Source organism: Balaenoptera borealis (assembly GCF_965194805.1).
Source record: "Balaenoptera borealis genome assembly, chromosome: 13".
NCBI classification, from domain to species: Eukaryota; Metazoa; Chordata; class Mammalia; order Artiodactyla; family Balaenopteridae; genus Balaenoptera; species Balaenoptera borealis.
Window position 1 is genome coordinate 41,424,579 of NC_138870.1, and position 16,325 is coordinate 41,440,903.

A 16,325-nucleotide genomic window follows, 5' to 3' on the forward strand; every position below is an offset into this window, starting at 1 on the left:
AATCTTAGTTAGGTATTTCCAGTGAACTCAATTCCCATAGGATCTTGTGCAGTAAGAAAGTGCATACTATATTACCAAAACTAAAACAAAACTATTATCATTATCAATCAAATGACAGTTAAAGACTAACTTGAAGACTCAGTACATATAAACAATAACCAGATGATTGTTTTATCATTAACATTTATTGATGGGATGGATAAATACAGATTGAGAAACATACTTGACAGCAAGATATCAAACTGATAGCCAGACTATAAAATGTATACAACATCCTTTTTTAAATTTTTTAAAAAAATTTTTTAACGTGTTACAAAGAGCCCTTACTATAATGGTCACTTGTATCTTACCATTCACATAACAGCAGTAGAGATCCCAGGGGTAGCATCCAGAACTGAGGTGCCCCAAGGAGGACAGAGGCAAGAGCAGAATAATATGCTAGGAAAGGACTCTTAAGAGCAATACAAAGAAAACAGACAAAAATATCACCACAAAATTGTACCTGAGTGACATAGATTGGTAAAGTGTTTTACATTTTTTTTCCTTCTTTGCTCTTTGGTCTGATAAGAAAACAGTTTTAGGTGTGTGGAGTAGGGTGGAGAGGTCAGTTTCAAATCCAGAAACCTAGGTTAACACTAAGTTAGTCGGCTGCATTCTTTTCTTTGGGTGCTTAACCCAGCCAGCACTTCCATCTTATAACCAATTCCAATGTGATCAACCACTAATCAGTTAAGGCCTCAGCTTTCAACTGAAGAGTTCCTGATAACCTGATGGAGACATACTTGCTCTGGCTTCAATTAGCATGCTGTCAAGTCTTTCTCTTCTTTTCATTCACCATGAATACACACTCATAAAGGGGAAGAGTAGACACCACTTTTTAGTAAACGTTCCTTTTTTGCCCTCCCTTTTCCAATGCGAAGTTCATACTAAAAACTTTAGAAACATTAAAATGGAAGGGTCTCCCACTTAAAAAATAATTCTCACTCCAGACCACTCTATCAGGCAGGATTATAGTACCATGCTTTTTATCCCACAGAGGGATAAAAAGATAAAGCTGGAAAGTGTGATACAACATGAACATTTTTTAAACCACCAGGAACAAACACTCAGTTAAAAGCTGGGTGTTAACAAGCAGCAACACAAGAAATTTGGGGAGGCATCAAAGTCACTGAAAGTTTCGTGGGACTGCAGAGGGCTTATTTCTCACCATGTGAAGGGTTGCATAGACTGCTTAAATTCTCCCAAACCCAAGAGAATAATATTTGTATTCCAACTTCAAGATGTCCTAGAATCCCTTTTCTTGGTATTAGTATCAAAATAGATCATCAACAAAAAACTAATCCTTTTAACATTTAATCAGTTCCCAAGTTCCCACAGTCCTGTGTTTCTGCGGGAAACACAGATTATGTTTAAAATCCAACCATACTGGGATAAGACTCCTCTAATTGCCTTTGTCCAGAAACAAGGCATAAGGGGTATGGATTTTCAATATGGGGAATTAAGTAGCAGAGGCTTAAGTAAATCCAGCACTGATGTTACCATGATTTTATTTCTATATGCTAATCCATTGCTGTTTCCAACTGGAGATTTAAATTTTTTCTATCAATATTGGTGAAGCCAATAATACAGAACTATGTAAAAGGATACATTAAATCAAAACACTAAAATCATTTAAAAAAAAAAAAAAAAAGAGGAAGCTGAGGGTCTCAGATATGGAAACATACCGATTCAAGTGAAAAGACTAGACTAATTCCTACGTATTTTCTAAACCCAAAAAGCATAACTGATACTTCAGAAGACCAATGCAGCTTTAGATTAATGCTTCACTAGAGTTCAGCTAACAGCAACACAGGTATCTGATTAAAAGCCCTAAGGACAATTCACAGGTATTTGTTTTTGCCAACATGAGATTCAAGCAAAGTTTTAGGAATGAAATTTACAGAACTTGAGGCTCCAGGCCTGCTTACCACCACTTATCCTTGATAAGGTTAAAAGGAGGGGAAAAAAAGCCATGTTTACTAGACTAACTTTGCATGTATAAATCCTGTTTCTCACCCTGTGAAGTGGTGAGGGCAAGAGAAGACACAGCGTTTAGAAACCACACAATCTTCTGAAGCCTAAGCTTATGGAGTTTGGACAATATGCATGCTAGCTGACAGGCACATCTGCTAACCCAAAGACAATGCAGCAAGCAGCTTCATGCAGAGCCCATAAGAAGTTTCATGACATATGCATAGATATAAAAGTGGACACTGTAGGTATCTTAAAACAGTATCAGGAGGCACTAATATAAAAAAGTCTCTAAATTGACCTATATCAGCAATGATCTACTAGTGCAAAGGCCAGACTATGCAGCGTAAAGCAGCTCTTAGGCTCTGGTAAGCACTTTTTTCACGGTCACTCCTGACAAAGTTCTAAGGAACTACAGACTGCCATGGAGAACTGCTGAGGCCAAGTGGATATGTATCTCTGTGGTGAGAGGGTGAATGTGATTAGAAAATATGTGACATTTGATGAGAAAAACTGAAAGCTGTAAAAGACATTTTCATAAATCAGGGATCATCAATTCCACAAGCTACAGATGCAAACTAAATAACCTTTTGGGAAGGTCAGAAGGGAAAGCTGACTCCGCCAAACAAAATCTAAACAAATAGCCTAAATTTAGTAAACACACCACGCATCTACCAATTACCAATTACCTAGCACAACACAGAAAATATCAAGGAGAAAGAGGAAAATGTCATCCATAAAAGTAAAGTGACATTCCAAGTCAAAAGTATTACTGGTGTATCAATCAGCACAGAGCTCACTTTACACAGCAATGGCAGGCACTCCAGACAGTTCAAATATGCAGAAGTGCAGGACACTAATTCACCTTCAGTTAAGGCTTACTGAACAAATTCCCTCCTATATTAGGCCAGTGCATCATCAATTTCAACTGCCTCAGTTTTCTCCCCAACCTGTTCCTGGCAAGCAGCAGCACATGTACAACTCCTATCTCCCTATGACTTCCAATGAAAAAATTCAATTTATCCACAAAGAATATTTGGTGTGAAAGAAGCTGCATTAAAATCAAGAAGACAAACTCAAATTGCATCACCTTTTCCATGGCAAAAAACACCATGAAGACTGAAAAAATACATTAAATGATCTGTGGCTAGGTGGCATTTTCAGCTGGACAACTTCGCTTAGAATTCTTTCTAGCCCCTTGAAAGATTTCTTTCCTCAAAAATGTTCACTCCTAAAATATGGGATAATTAAGCACCCATAAGAACAGGACTCCTGATCCATTTTTCTAAAGGACTCTTAGAAATCTACAGAAGAACTTCTGCCTAGAAGCTAAAACCACCAAAGATGCACAATCTAAACATAACAGTATCTGAAGGCTAGGCTTGCTCACCCTCATGGCACCAGCACTGTTAAATTCGTAAGCTCCAATCTCTGAAGTCATATAGGCTGCAAAAATTGAGGATGCAGCTGCCTCCCTTCAGATATACGGATAAAAATCAAGTCTTACGTTCATAATATAATTTAAAATACAATGTCTTAAAAATTCCCAATCACAGTTTTCATTGTTTTCAGTATCCTTTAGCTCGATGGCTTCTCCCAGATCTATTCTCACATATGGTCTGGGCTTTTCAAAGGAAGGATAGCACATCCCCCTTCCCTTCAGAGACCCTGAGACCGCTCTTACTTGAACACCTTCCCAAAGCCCAATGTGAAAAAAAAGCACACCCAATTCTGTAGGGCAGAAGCCAGCCTAGCTCTTCAGCCTTCTTCCTCAACCCCACCTTTGTTCTATATCAAAAGGAAAAAGGGGGTAAAAAGGAAGTTTTTATAATGGAGTCCAGAGTCAGACCATTGGCTGCACCTGCCCAAACTAGAATTTAGAAGGCTACCCTCAACTACAACATAAAGAAAGAGAAATGTCAAATACAGGCCTCTTCCTTCCTTTATGTTTTAAAGGCCACACCGTGTTCTCTCTAGTAGACTGTTAGGAAGTAAAAATGGTGAAGTACAGGGAAGGAAAGATAAAACGTGATTTTTAAACACACACACTAAAAACACACACACCCACACTTACATACACACTTAAAGGTCGAAACACTTCAAGTGGCCAGAGCCGATCTCAGAACTCACAGCCAAAATCCTATCCTCCCATCCCCCCTACACACACACCCCCCACCCTCCAATCCCACCCCCCAGGACTCACTGCTGTGTATCTCATACACACAGCAAAATCCCTATCCCTTCCCCAATTATATAAAAAAAACTAAACAGATAACTTACTTTCTTTAAATTATTTTTTAAAAGTCTCTTAAAAGATTTCAACGTTTAAATACTTCCTCTCTTCTGATATATTAAACACCAAAGGGATCCACAACTGTTTGATAAAACAAACCCTCCATACTTCAGTCCTGGCAAGAAGAGGGAAGATATCAACTCTAATCAACCTAATTAGGAGGTGGAGAGGCCAAGAATAGAGAAAGTATTCTGAATCCTTCACAGCTTTAACACATTCTCACCTCTCAGTAAAAACTATAATAAAATAGTTAAATTTCTGAGGCAGGAGATATAATAACTAAGGCCCTCTACCACCTTCCCACCTATGTCTCAATATAAATTTACTCCTAGTCCAACAAGGGTGACATATGTCATAAGGGAAGTAATTTTCTTAGTCCAGAATCAGTAGTTCAAAAAAAAAAAAGGTGTGTTTTTAAAGAAGTTTTTTTCTACTCGTCTTTTTCTTTTTTACTTGGGAAGGGGTGGAAGTGGTGGAGGAGGTTCTGACGGTAGAGGTGGTAGCCGGGGTTTGTCTGTATTGCCAGGTCTGGAGGACATTCCACCAGCCCGTGGATTCAGATATTCTCCATAAGAATGAACATATTCAAACGCAGGTGGCTGAGTAGGCTGAACACCTTGGGCATTGAGAAGGGAGTGAAGCATATTCACAGTATCTTGATAGTCTATGGTCTGGGTTGCATTGTGACCATTGGCCCCAGTGGAGCCTTTATCCAATTTCATGTGAGGAACTCGAGTTTTACAGCTGGGCTGTGAAAAAGTAAGGCCACTTGTGTCTGAGCTATGCCCAGGCAACTGGGCCATTGTAGGAAGAGGAGGGAAGGAGAAATTTATGGAAGAGGATTTAGTATTCTTGGCAGTCTTGGCTGAATGATCAAACACTGCCCCTCCAGTCTCTTCAGGGAGGGGCCTTTTACGAGAAGAACTGGAAGAGGAGAAAGAGCTAGACAAGCTATAGGGTTTGTGTGCTAAGGTGCTTGTCTGGCTACTATGTTTTGGATCACCTGGACGTTTGTTCCCAGTACTAGCTGGAAGCTGTGAGTGAGTGTGTTTGTGTGAGTGGTGATTATGATGATGATGATGATTAGATGGGTGAGTCTTGTGCTTGTCTTTGTGCTCGCGGCTCTTTGTGACACTGTCATCTACAGAATTGTGCTTGTCAGCTGCAGTGTGAACTTTAATGCGCATTTTTATCTCCTCTGGTTTTGAAGTGGCAGCTTTATCTCCACTTGTCACTGGGATTCTCATTTTGAGAGCTGTTTTGTCAGTCTTTTCCAGAAAAGGCCGCTCAGGGTTTTCTGAGCCCTCTATGGGCATTTTCAGAAGGACGGAAGCATGGCTGTCATGGTGAGACAGGAGATTCTGGGCGGCGTAGGCGTACTGCGACTTCACATTGGCCTCCAGGTTCTCCAGTTGCCTCTTCTGGGCAGCCAACTCTTCCGCATGCTTTGCACGGTATTCTTTCAGTGATACTTTAGCTGATGGCACACTCTTACTATTCTGCTTCTGGGAAACAAATGCATTTGAACCGTCCTGTTGCAAGGAATGATCAACTCCTATAAGTGCTAAATTCTCACTAGTCCGATGACCCTGAGCAGGTTCTACCTTAAAAGGAGGGTGGGAGGACAGCCAACGCTCACTGGGCAACATCTCCACATTGCTTAAGTTACTGGTTGACTCTTCAGTGGCTGGAAGGGAAGGCACTGCACTTGTGGTAGAAGAAGCTGACATACTCATTAAACCTGCAATAGTTGTATCTGAAGAGCTCTGGGAAATCATATTAAGGATTGTCTGCTCCGAAGTGTTTTCATCTGCTCCTCGGTCATCTGCTTTTGTTTTCTTGGCAGCCTGGCATGCCTAGAATGAAGCAAATAGCATCTTTTCACTTCAGGTAATTTATCAAATGGAAAAAAAACACTGAAATGAGTAGACTGTGTTTGCTGTGACATTGGGAGTTTGGGATAGCCCATAACCAGGTGGTTACTCTAACATGAGACTGATAATTATTACCATCAGGAGAGATAAGATTTTTTAAACCTTCAATCAAGCATCACAAGATCTCAAAGAGGCATCCGAACTCCCATGTTCTTTGCAGCACTTTTCACAATACCTAAGGTATGAAAGCAACCCAAGTGTCCATCAATAAATGAATGGATTAAAAAAAATGTGGTCTATATATACAATGAAATACCATTTAGCCTTAAAAAAGGAGGAAGATTCTGTGAAGACAGCAGAGTAGGAAGCACCAGGAATCTGTCCCATCTAGACAACAACTGCAAAGGCAGAATCTGTCTGACATAACTATTTTGGAACTCTGCAGTCCGCTGAAGGCTTGCAGCTGCCAGGGTAAGCCCTGGACAATAAATTGAGGTTAAATTCCCTCAGTTTCAGCTCTCAGCCCCAGTCAGCTGTGTACCTGTTCCTGGAGTCGCTTGCACACAGCTTGGGGGACCCTGGTTAGGCAAAAAGGGCTCTATTTTCCAAATATGGGAGATCTGTGGTCTGATCGCTGACTGCTGCTTTCGATCACAGAGGTACTGTTGTTAGCACAGAGCTATTGTTGTTGCACCTCCCTCCATTGTTGCAATCCCCTCCCCCCTCTGGCTGAAGTGACTTCCCTGGATATAAAACGGCCAGCCCCCTTCCTCCCCCACTTCATTTTTTGCTTTTTCTCCCTTTGGGAGCCAGATATTAGAGTAGAACATTAAAAAAAAACACTGTCCCTACAGAAATGTCCAGGAAAAGGCTCAGATAAGAACTGAGAAGACCTTAATTTTACACATCAAGCTGACCCTCAGCATATAAATATCCTTTAAAATCAAGCCCCCACCCCAAATATACAAAAAAACAAAAACAAAAAAATAAAACCAAAAAAAAAAAAAAATCCCAGCAAACCCCAGGAAAGGGAGAGAATCTGATTTCCAGAGTTACCATGTTATTAGATTCAAATGTCCAGTCTTCAACAAAAAAATCACAAGGCACATAAAGAAACAGGAAAGTATAGCCCATTCAAAGGAAAAAAAAAAATCAACAGAAACTGTCCCTGAAAAAGACCCAATGGCAGATCTACTAGGCAAAGACATTAACTGCCTTAAAGATACTCAAGGAAATGAAGATGTCAAAAAGTCAAGAAAACAACATGTGAACAAAATGAAAGTATCAAAAAAGAGATTAAAAACTTTAAAAGAAACCAGAAAGAAATCCTGGAGCTGAAAAGTACAATAACTGAAATGAAAAATGCACTGGAGGGATTCAAAGGCAGATCTGAACAGGCAGAAGAATCAGCAAACTTGAAAATAGGACAATGGAAATTATCAAGTCTGAGGAACAGAAAGAAAAAAGACTGAAGCAAGTGAACTGAGCCTAAGGGACCTATGGGACACCATCAAATAGACCAATGTATGCACTGTGGGAATTCCAGAAAATGAAAAGAAAGAGAAAGAGGCAGAGAATATGTGAAGGTACAGCAGCTCAGAACTCTCCAAATCTGATGAAAAAACATGAATATAGATATCCAAGAAGCTCAGTGAACTCCAGGATGAACTCAAAGAGACTCACATCAAGACATATCATACTTAACCCTCCCAGACTTCAGACAGTACTACAAAGCTATCAGTAATCAGTGTGGTACTGGCACAAATTCAGACATCTGGATCAACGGAACAGAATAGAGAGCCCATAAATAAACACACATACCTACAGTCAATCTTTGACAAAGGAGGCAAGAATATACAGTCTCTTCAACAAGTGGTGTTGGTAAAGTTGGATAGCCACATGTAATTCAATGAAGTTAGAACACACCCTCACACCATACACAAAAATAAACTCAAAATGGCTTAAAGACTTAACCATAAGACATGATACCATAAAACTCCTAGAAGAGAACATAAGCAAAACATCCTCTGACATAAACATACCAAGGTTTTCTTAGGTCAGTCTCCCAAGGCAATAGAAATAAAAGCAAAAATAAACAAATGGACCTAATCAAATACAAGCTTTTGCATAGCAAAGGAGACAGTAAACAAAACGAAAAGATAACCTAAGGACTAGGAGAAAATATTTGCAAATGATGTGGCTGATAAGGGCTTAATTTCCAAAATATAAAAACAGCTCATACAACTCAACAACAAAAAAACAAACAACCCAATCCAAACATGGGAAGAATACCTAAATACACATTTCTCCAAAGAAGACATACAGATGGCCAACAGGCACATGAAAAGATGCTCAACATCACTACTTATCAGAGAAATGCAAATAAAACTACAAAGAGGTACCACCTCATACCAGTCAGAATGGTCATCATTAAAAAGTCTACAAATAACAAATGCTAGAAAGGGTATGGAGAAAAGGGAACCCTCCCACCTGTTGGTGAGAATGTAAGATGGTGCAGCCACTATGGAAAACAGTATGGAGGTTCCTCAAAAAGCTAAAAATAGAGTTGCCATATCATCCAGCAATCCCACTCCTGGGCATACATCCGGACAAAACTATAGTTCAAAAAGATACATGCACCCCAATGTTCATAGCAGCACTATTCACAATAGCCAAAACATGGAAACAACCTAAATGTCCACTGACAGATGAATGGATAAGAAGATGTGGTACATATATACAATGGAATACTACTCAGCCATTAAAAAAGAACAAAATAATGTCATTTGCAGCAACATGGATGGACCTAGAGATTATCATACTAAGTGAAGTTAAGTCAGACAAAGACAAATATCATATGATATCATTTATACGTGGAATCTAAAATATGACACAAATGAACTTATCTACGAAACAGAAACAGACTCACAGACATAAAGAACAGACTTAGGGTTGCCAAGGGGGAGGGGGATGAGGGAGGGATGGAGTGGGAGTTTGGGGTTAGCAGATGCAAACTATTATATATAGAATTGATAAACAACAAGGTCCTACTGTATAGCACAGGGAACTATATTCAATATCCTCTGATAAACTATAATGTAAAAGAAAATGAAAAAGAATGTAATATGTGTATAAATGAACCACTTTGCTGTACAGCAGAAATTAACACAACATTGTAAATCAACTATACTTCTATTTTTTTTTTTTTCTTTTTTTTTTGCCACACCACACAGCTTGCAGGATCTGTCCCCTGACCAGGGATTGAACCCGGTCCACGGCAGTGAAAGCGCCAAATCCTAACCACTAGACCACCAAGTAACTCCCCAACTATACTTCAATTAAAAAAAAAAAAAAAAACAGATGAATGGGTAAAGAAGATGTGGTATATATACGATGGAATACAACTCAGTCATAAAAAAGAAGGAAATTTTGCCATTTGCAACAACATAGATGAATTTGGAGGGTATTAGGCTAAAATACTGTATGTTACCACTTATATGTGGAATTTAAAAATAAAATTAATGAATATAACAAAATAGATACAGACTCACAGATACAGACAACAAACTAGTGGTTACCAGTGGGGAGAGGGAAGGGGTAAGGGGCAAGATAAGGGTAGGGGATTAAGAGGTACAAACTACTATGTATAAAATAAATAAGCTACAAGGATATATAGTACAACACAGGGAATATAACCAATATTTTATAATAAGTATAAATGGAATATAACCTTTAAAAATTGTGAATCATTTTGTTATACACCTGAAATTTATATAATATTGTACATCAACTATACCTGAATTCTTAAAATCATGGTATTAAAAAAAAAAAAAAAAAAAGACGTATCATACTCAAACTTTCAAAAGCCAAAGACAGAATTCTGAAAGCAGCAAGAAGCAAACTGTCACATACAAGGGATCCTCAATAAGATCATGAGATTTCTCAACAGAAACTTTGGAGGCCACAAGACAGTGAGCTGATACATTCCAAGTACTAAAAGAAAAAAACTGTCAGCCAAGAATCCTATATCCAGTAAGAATGTCCTTCAAAAAAGTGAAGGAGAAATTAATTATCTCCAGATAAACAAAAGCTAAGGGGATTTGTGACCACTAGACCAGCCATAGGAGGAAGGCTCAAGGGAGTCCTCCAAGACAGTAACTTCAAGCCATATGGAGAAATAAAGACCTCAATAAAAGTAAATACATGGGCAATTATAAAAGCTGGTATTGTAACAATGGTTTGTAATTGCACATTTTGCTTTCTACATGATTTAGGAGACTAACACATTCTCAGGGAAAAAAAAATTAGTGTAAAACCTAGTATTACTATAACTTTGTCTTATAATTCCAAATCTTATTTTTTATATAGTATAAGAGCCTAATGCATCTAAAAGAATTATTACTTTTTGGGGGGCACACAATGTATAAATATTTAATTTTGTAACATCAACAACCAAAAGGGATGAGGATGCAGTTGTAAAGGGGACGAATTTTGTATGTTAATACAAAAAATGAATGAAAAAGGAATTTAAATTTTTTCACTATGAAAAATCAACTAAGCACAAAAGACAGTATAATGCAGGAAATGAGGGACAAAAAAGCCATAAGGCATATACAGTAGGCATAACTTGGAGATACTGTGGGTTCAGTTCCAGACCATCTCAATAAAGCAAATATCACAATAAAGTGAGCCACACAAATGTTTTGGTTTCCCAGTGCATATAAAAATTGTGTTTACACTACAGTCTATTAAATGTGCAATAGCATTATGTCTAAAAAAAAATGGACATACCTTAATTTAAAATACCTTATTGCTAAAAAATGCTAACCATCATTTGAGCCTTCAGTGAGTTGTAGTAGTAATACTAAAGATTACTGATCACATATCACCATAACAAATATAATGATAATGAAAAAGTTCAACATACTGCCATAATTACCAACGTGTAACAGAGACACGAAGTAAGCAAATACTGTTGGGAAAATGGCGTCAACAGACTTGCTTGACGCAGGGCTGCCACAAACCTTCAATATAAAAAATGCAATATCTACAAAGTGCAATAAAACAAGGTATGCCTGTATAAAAAACAAATAGCATTAAGTGACAGAAGTAAATCTCTCCTTATCTGTAATTACTTTAAGTGTAAATGGATTAAACTCTTAAGGAAAAGACAGAGATTTGTAGAATGGATAAAAACATATGATCCAACTGTATGTTATCTACAAGAGGCTGAGATCCAAAGACCCAAACAGGCTGAAAGTGAAAGGATGGAAAAAGATATACAATGCAAACAGTAACCAAAAGAGAGCATGCATGGCTATACTAATAGCAGACAAAATAGACTTGAAATCAAAAAAGACTTCAAGAGACAAAAAAGAACATTATAAAAAAAAAAAGAACATTATATATTTTAAAAGGCTAGCTACAGAAATTAGACATAGCAATTGTAAACATTTACACACCTAATGACAGGCCATCAAAATATATGAGGCCAAAACCTAACAGAATTAAAGAGAAATAGGCAGCTTTACAGTAATAGTTGGAGACTTCAATACCCCACTCACAATAATAGACAGATCAAACAGAAGATAAGGAAGTAGGACTTAATAAACAAACTAACTAGATCTAACAGACATACACAGAACACTCTCCCCAAAAACAGCAGCACATACATTCTTCAAGTGCATATGGGACATTATCCAGGACAGACCATATGTTAGGCTGCAAACTTAGTCAATAGATTTTAAAAGATACCTATCACACCATGTATTTTTTCTGACCACAACAAGATAAAGTTAGAAATCAGGATCAGAAAGAAAATTGGGGGAAAAAAAAAAATCACAAAATTGTGGAAATTAAACCAATGGATCAAAGAAATCAAAAGGGAAATTAGAAAATACTTAGAGACCAAGAAAAACAAAACACAACATATCAAACTTAAGGTATGCAGCAAAAGTGGTGCTAAGGGAGAAATTTATGGCTACAAACACTACATTAAAAAAACCAAGGACCTCCCTGGCGGTCCAATGGTTAAGACTCCACACTCCCAATGCAGGGGCTATGAGTTCAGTCCCTGGTTGAGGAATTAAGATCCTGTATGCCACACAGAGTGGCCAAAAAACTAAAAATTTAAAAAGTAAAAAGTACTTTAAAAAAACAAAATAAAACAAGAAATTGGGAATTCCCTAGCAGTCCAGTGGTTAGGACTCCGTGCTCTCACTGCCTGGGGGGCCTGGGTTCAATCCCTGGTCGGGGAACTAAAAATCCCACAAGCCGTGCAGTGTGGCCAAAAAAAAAAAAACAACCAAGAAACATCTCAAAATAACAAACTAACTTTATAACTTAAGGAACTAGAAAAAGAACTAAACACAAAGGTACCAGAAGGAAAGATATAATAAAGATTAGAGCAGAGATAAAATAAAGAAAACTAGAGAAAAACCAAAACAAAAATTGGTTCCTTGAGAAGATCAACAAAATTGACAAATCTTTAGCTAGACAGACTAAGAAAAAAAGAGGGAAGACTCAAACTACTAAAATCAGAAATAAAAGTGGAGACATTGCTACCATTCTAACAGAACAAACTGTATATCAACAAATTGAATAACCCAGACAAAAGGGACAAATTCCTAGAAACACAAAACCTATCAAGACTAAATCATGAAGAAACAGAAAATCTGAATAGACTTATATAGCTAGTAATAAAATTGAATCAGGACTTCCCTGGTGGCCCAGTGGTTAAGAATCCGCCAGCCAATGCAGGGGACACGGGTTTGAGCCCTGGTCCAGGAAGATCCCACATGCTGCGGAGCAACTAAGCCCATGCGCCACAACTACTGAGCCTGCACTCTAGAACCCGCGAGCCACAACTACTGAGCCCACGCACGCCTAGGGCCCATGCTCCGCAACAAGAGAAGCCACTTCAATGAGAAGCCTGCCCACCGCAACAAAGAGTAGCCCCCGCTCCCCACAACTAGAGCAAGCCTGCGTGCAGCAATGAAGACCCAACACAGCCAAAAATAAATAAATAAATTTTAAAAAATAAATAAATAAAATTGAATCAGTAATCAAAAATCTCCAAAGGAAAAAAAGCCTTACTGGTTAATCCTATCAATCATTTAATGAAGTAATGCCACTCCTTTTCAAACTTTCCAAAAACTTGAAGAGGAGGGAACACTTCTCAACTCATTCTATGAGGCAAGCATAACCCTGATACCAAAGCTAGACGAAAACACTACAAGAAAGGAAAACTACAGGCCAATATCCCTTATAACCACTGATGCAAAAATCCTCAACAAAATACTAGCAAGATAAATTTGGCGGCATTTTTTAAAAATTACATATCATGCATGACCAAGTGGAATTTATTCCTGGAATATAAGGAGGGTTCAACATATGGAAATCAATTGATGTAATATGTCACACAAACAGAATGAAGGAAACAAATCACATGATCATCTCAATTTGTGCAGAGAAAGCATTTGACAAAATTCAACACACTTTCATGATAAAAACACTCAACAAACTAGGAACATAAAGAGGAAACTACCTCAACATAATAAAAGTCACATATAAAAAACCCACAGTGAACATCATATTCAATGGTGAAAGACTGACAGTTTTCTTTAAGATCAGGAATAAGGAAAAGATGCTCACTTTCACCACTTCCATTCAACATTTTACTGGAAGTTCTAGCCACAGCAATCAGGCAAGAAAAAGAAACGGCATCAAATTGGAAAAGAAGAAGTAAAATTATCTCTGTCTGCAGATGACATGAGCTTATATGTAGATAACTCTAAAGACTCCACCAAAAAGAATTTATTTTTTCTGATTTTATTAGAATTAATAAATGAATTGGGCAAAGCAACAGGATACAAAGTCAACAAATAAAATTCAGTTACATTTCTCTACATGAATAAACAATCTAAAAAGGAAATTATGAAAACAATTCCATTTACAACAGCACCAAAAAGAATAAAATACTTGGGAATTAACCAAGGAAGTAAAAGACTTGTACAATGAAAACTGCAAAACACTGCTGAAAAAAATTAAGTAAAACATAACTGGAAACTCACCCATGTTCTGGATCCAAACATTAATTCAAACATTAATACTGTTAAAATGTGGGGGGACTTCCCTGGTGGTCCAGTGGTTAAGACTCCGCACTCCCAATGCAGGGGGCCCGGGTTCGATCCCTGGTCGGGGAACTAGATCCCGCATGCATGCCACAACTAAGAGTCTGCATGCTGCAACTAAGAGTCCACATGCTGCAACTAAGAAGCCTACATGCTGCAACAAAGATCCCGTGTGCTGCAACTAAAACCCGGCGCAGCCAAAATAAATTAAAAAAAAAAAATCCTAGAATTCATATGGAATCTGAAAGGACCCTGAATAATCAAAACAATCTTAAAAATGAAGAACAAAACAGGAAGACTCACACTTCCTGATTCCAAAACTTACTACAAAGCCACAGTAATCAAAACAGTGGGGTACTGACATATAGACATATAGATGAATGGAACAGAATAGAAAGCCCAGAAATAAACCCTCACATACATGGTCAAATGATTTTTGACAAGGGTGCCAAGACCATTCAACGGGGAAAGGACAGTCTTCTCAACAAATGGTGCTAATTCCACTATTCATAAATAAGACTTTGAAAAATATCTGAAATATAACTTTAGACTGCCATCTATATAAAAACAAAATTCTAAAATCCATTTAAAAGCAGGTAATGTCAAAGACAAAATTATGATACCAGTTCTAATCTCCTAACTCTGTATCTTTCCTATACCAGAAGCCAACATTCTGTTACTCAGAAAAGCCAAATTTTTCCCCTTAACACTCTCCACACAAAAAAATAACCAATGTTGCTGACCAAATGACTAAATCACAAGAGTTGCAAAACACCAAATAAATCTCACTGTCACCTACAGCAATGGATTTCTGGGCCAGAAGCCAAGCTATGAAGTTGAAATTATGACTATTGCATAACTACAAAAAGGGAAATTCCAAACCGAGGGTACATATCCATATCTGGTATTTTCACTGGTGCGGTCAAAAGAAGAAAATGGTTTGTTCTACAAACTGACAGCAATAACTCTTACCCTCCAATTCCGAATTCGTTTGAGCCTGTTGGGGGTTCTCTCCAGAATCTGTAGAAATTCATGTGTCAGTTCTACAAATGAAATTAGAACATTTAAGAAAAACTCAGAGAGGCAGAAGTAATGAAATAAGAATAACCTCAACTAACTATATTCATCTGAAATCAAGTCACCTTTGGCCAGATATGTGACAGATCAAGAGCAAGTGCTATTCAAGGTCCCTTACTCTAAAACTTACCATCTAAAAGTTCCAAGGTCACAGTGGCGTCAACATACTCCCACCAGTGCTTCCCATCAGTTGAGACTGGGATCTCCCAGTTGGACCACTTGCAAGCCAGATGAATGCAGACACAGGCCACCACAGGAGGTGTGTACTGCAGGCTAAATGTGGTCAAATGCAGGCTGACATCAGAGGGAAGGAAACAAGAGAGTGTCATGAGCTCTCAATTCTGAACCCAAAGTTAAAACTCTCCATTACTTTAAAAAAAAAGTTTAAAAAAAAAAAAGTTAAAAAAAAAAAAAAAATCCCACTGGAGAGCAAGAAGGGCAAGAAATATCCAGTGCTCTGATCCAGCACCCAACATGATTTTTTCCATTAACCCAGCAGCTCAGGTAACAACTTTTCTAATTTTTTTGACTACACATCATTTAATCCACACACTGATGAAGGACCGGAAAAAATAAAAACAAAAATAAAAGACTGAGTATTCAGTTTTTTTAAATAAGGATTAATTATCCTGAGAATAAGCTCAGAACTTAAGGAAAATTATAAGATTTTTGATATGTATAATCCCTAAGTCAAATACCTAAGGAAATATTCTAAAAATTATCTTGTCTCGTGCCAATCATAGGTCTGGTCTCTTTAAAATAATGAATAGACAATCACTCTCTCAAGTGTGAATATATTTGAGAGTTTACTTTTAAAATTTCTCCCACCAGGCTATAAAACTGAACTTCCTAGCCCTGACAGTCATTAGGAGTATCTTTGGTTTCCATGAACAACCAGTAGATTGGAGATGAGAATAAGCAAGTCATTTGGTAATACAA

The 16,325-nt window shown here is 37.8% G+C and overlaps 2 protein-coding genes across 5 annotated transcripts in view; one reads left to right on the top strand and one right to left on the bottom strand.

Moving 5' to 3' along the window:
- The window catches only part of SPMIP11 (sperm microtubule inner protein 11), a 115,316-nt gene that overhangs the window by 50,300 nt on the left and 48,691 nt on the right, over positions 1 to 16,325 (top strand). The window lies entirely within an intron of this gene.
- CCNT1 (cyclin T1) overlaps positions 1 to 16,325 on the bottom strand; it is a 37,332-nt gene that overhangs the window by 4,072 nt on the left and 16,935 nt on the right. For 2 of the 4 annotated variants that reach the window (XM_082352392.1, XM_082352391.1), the window contains 3 exons: positions 15,517 to 15,680; positions 15,282 to 15,352; positions 167 to 6,159 (listed from right to left, as the gene is read on the bottom strand). In XM_082352392.1, coding sequence (XP_082208518.1) covers positions 4,753 to 6,159; positions 15,282 to 15,352; positions 15,517 to 15,680 — 1,642 coding nt within the window. In that variant the 3' untranslated portion in view covers positions 167 to 4,752. Of the gene's footprint in view, positions 1 to 166; positions 6,160 to 15,281; positions 15,353 to 15,516; positions 15,681 to 16,325 lie in introns of those variants that run through there. The other 2 variants (XM_082352393.1, XR_014233707.1) reach the window with 2 other exon arrangements.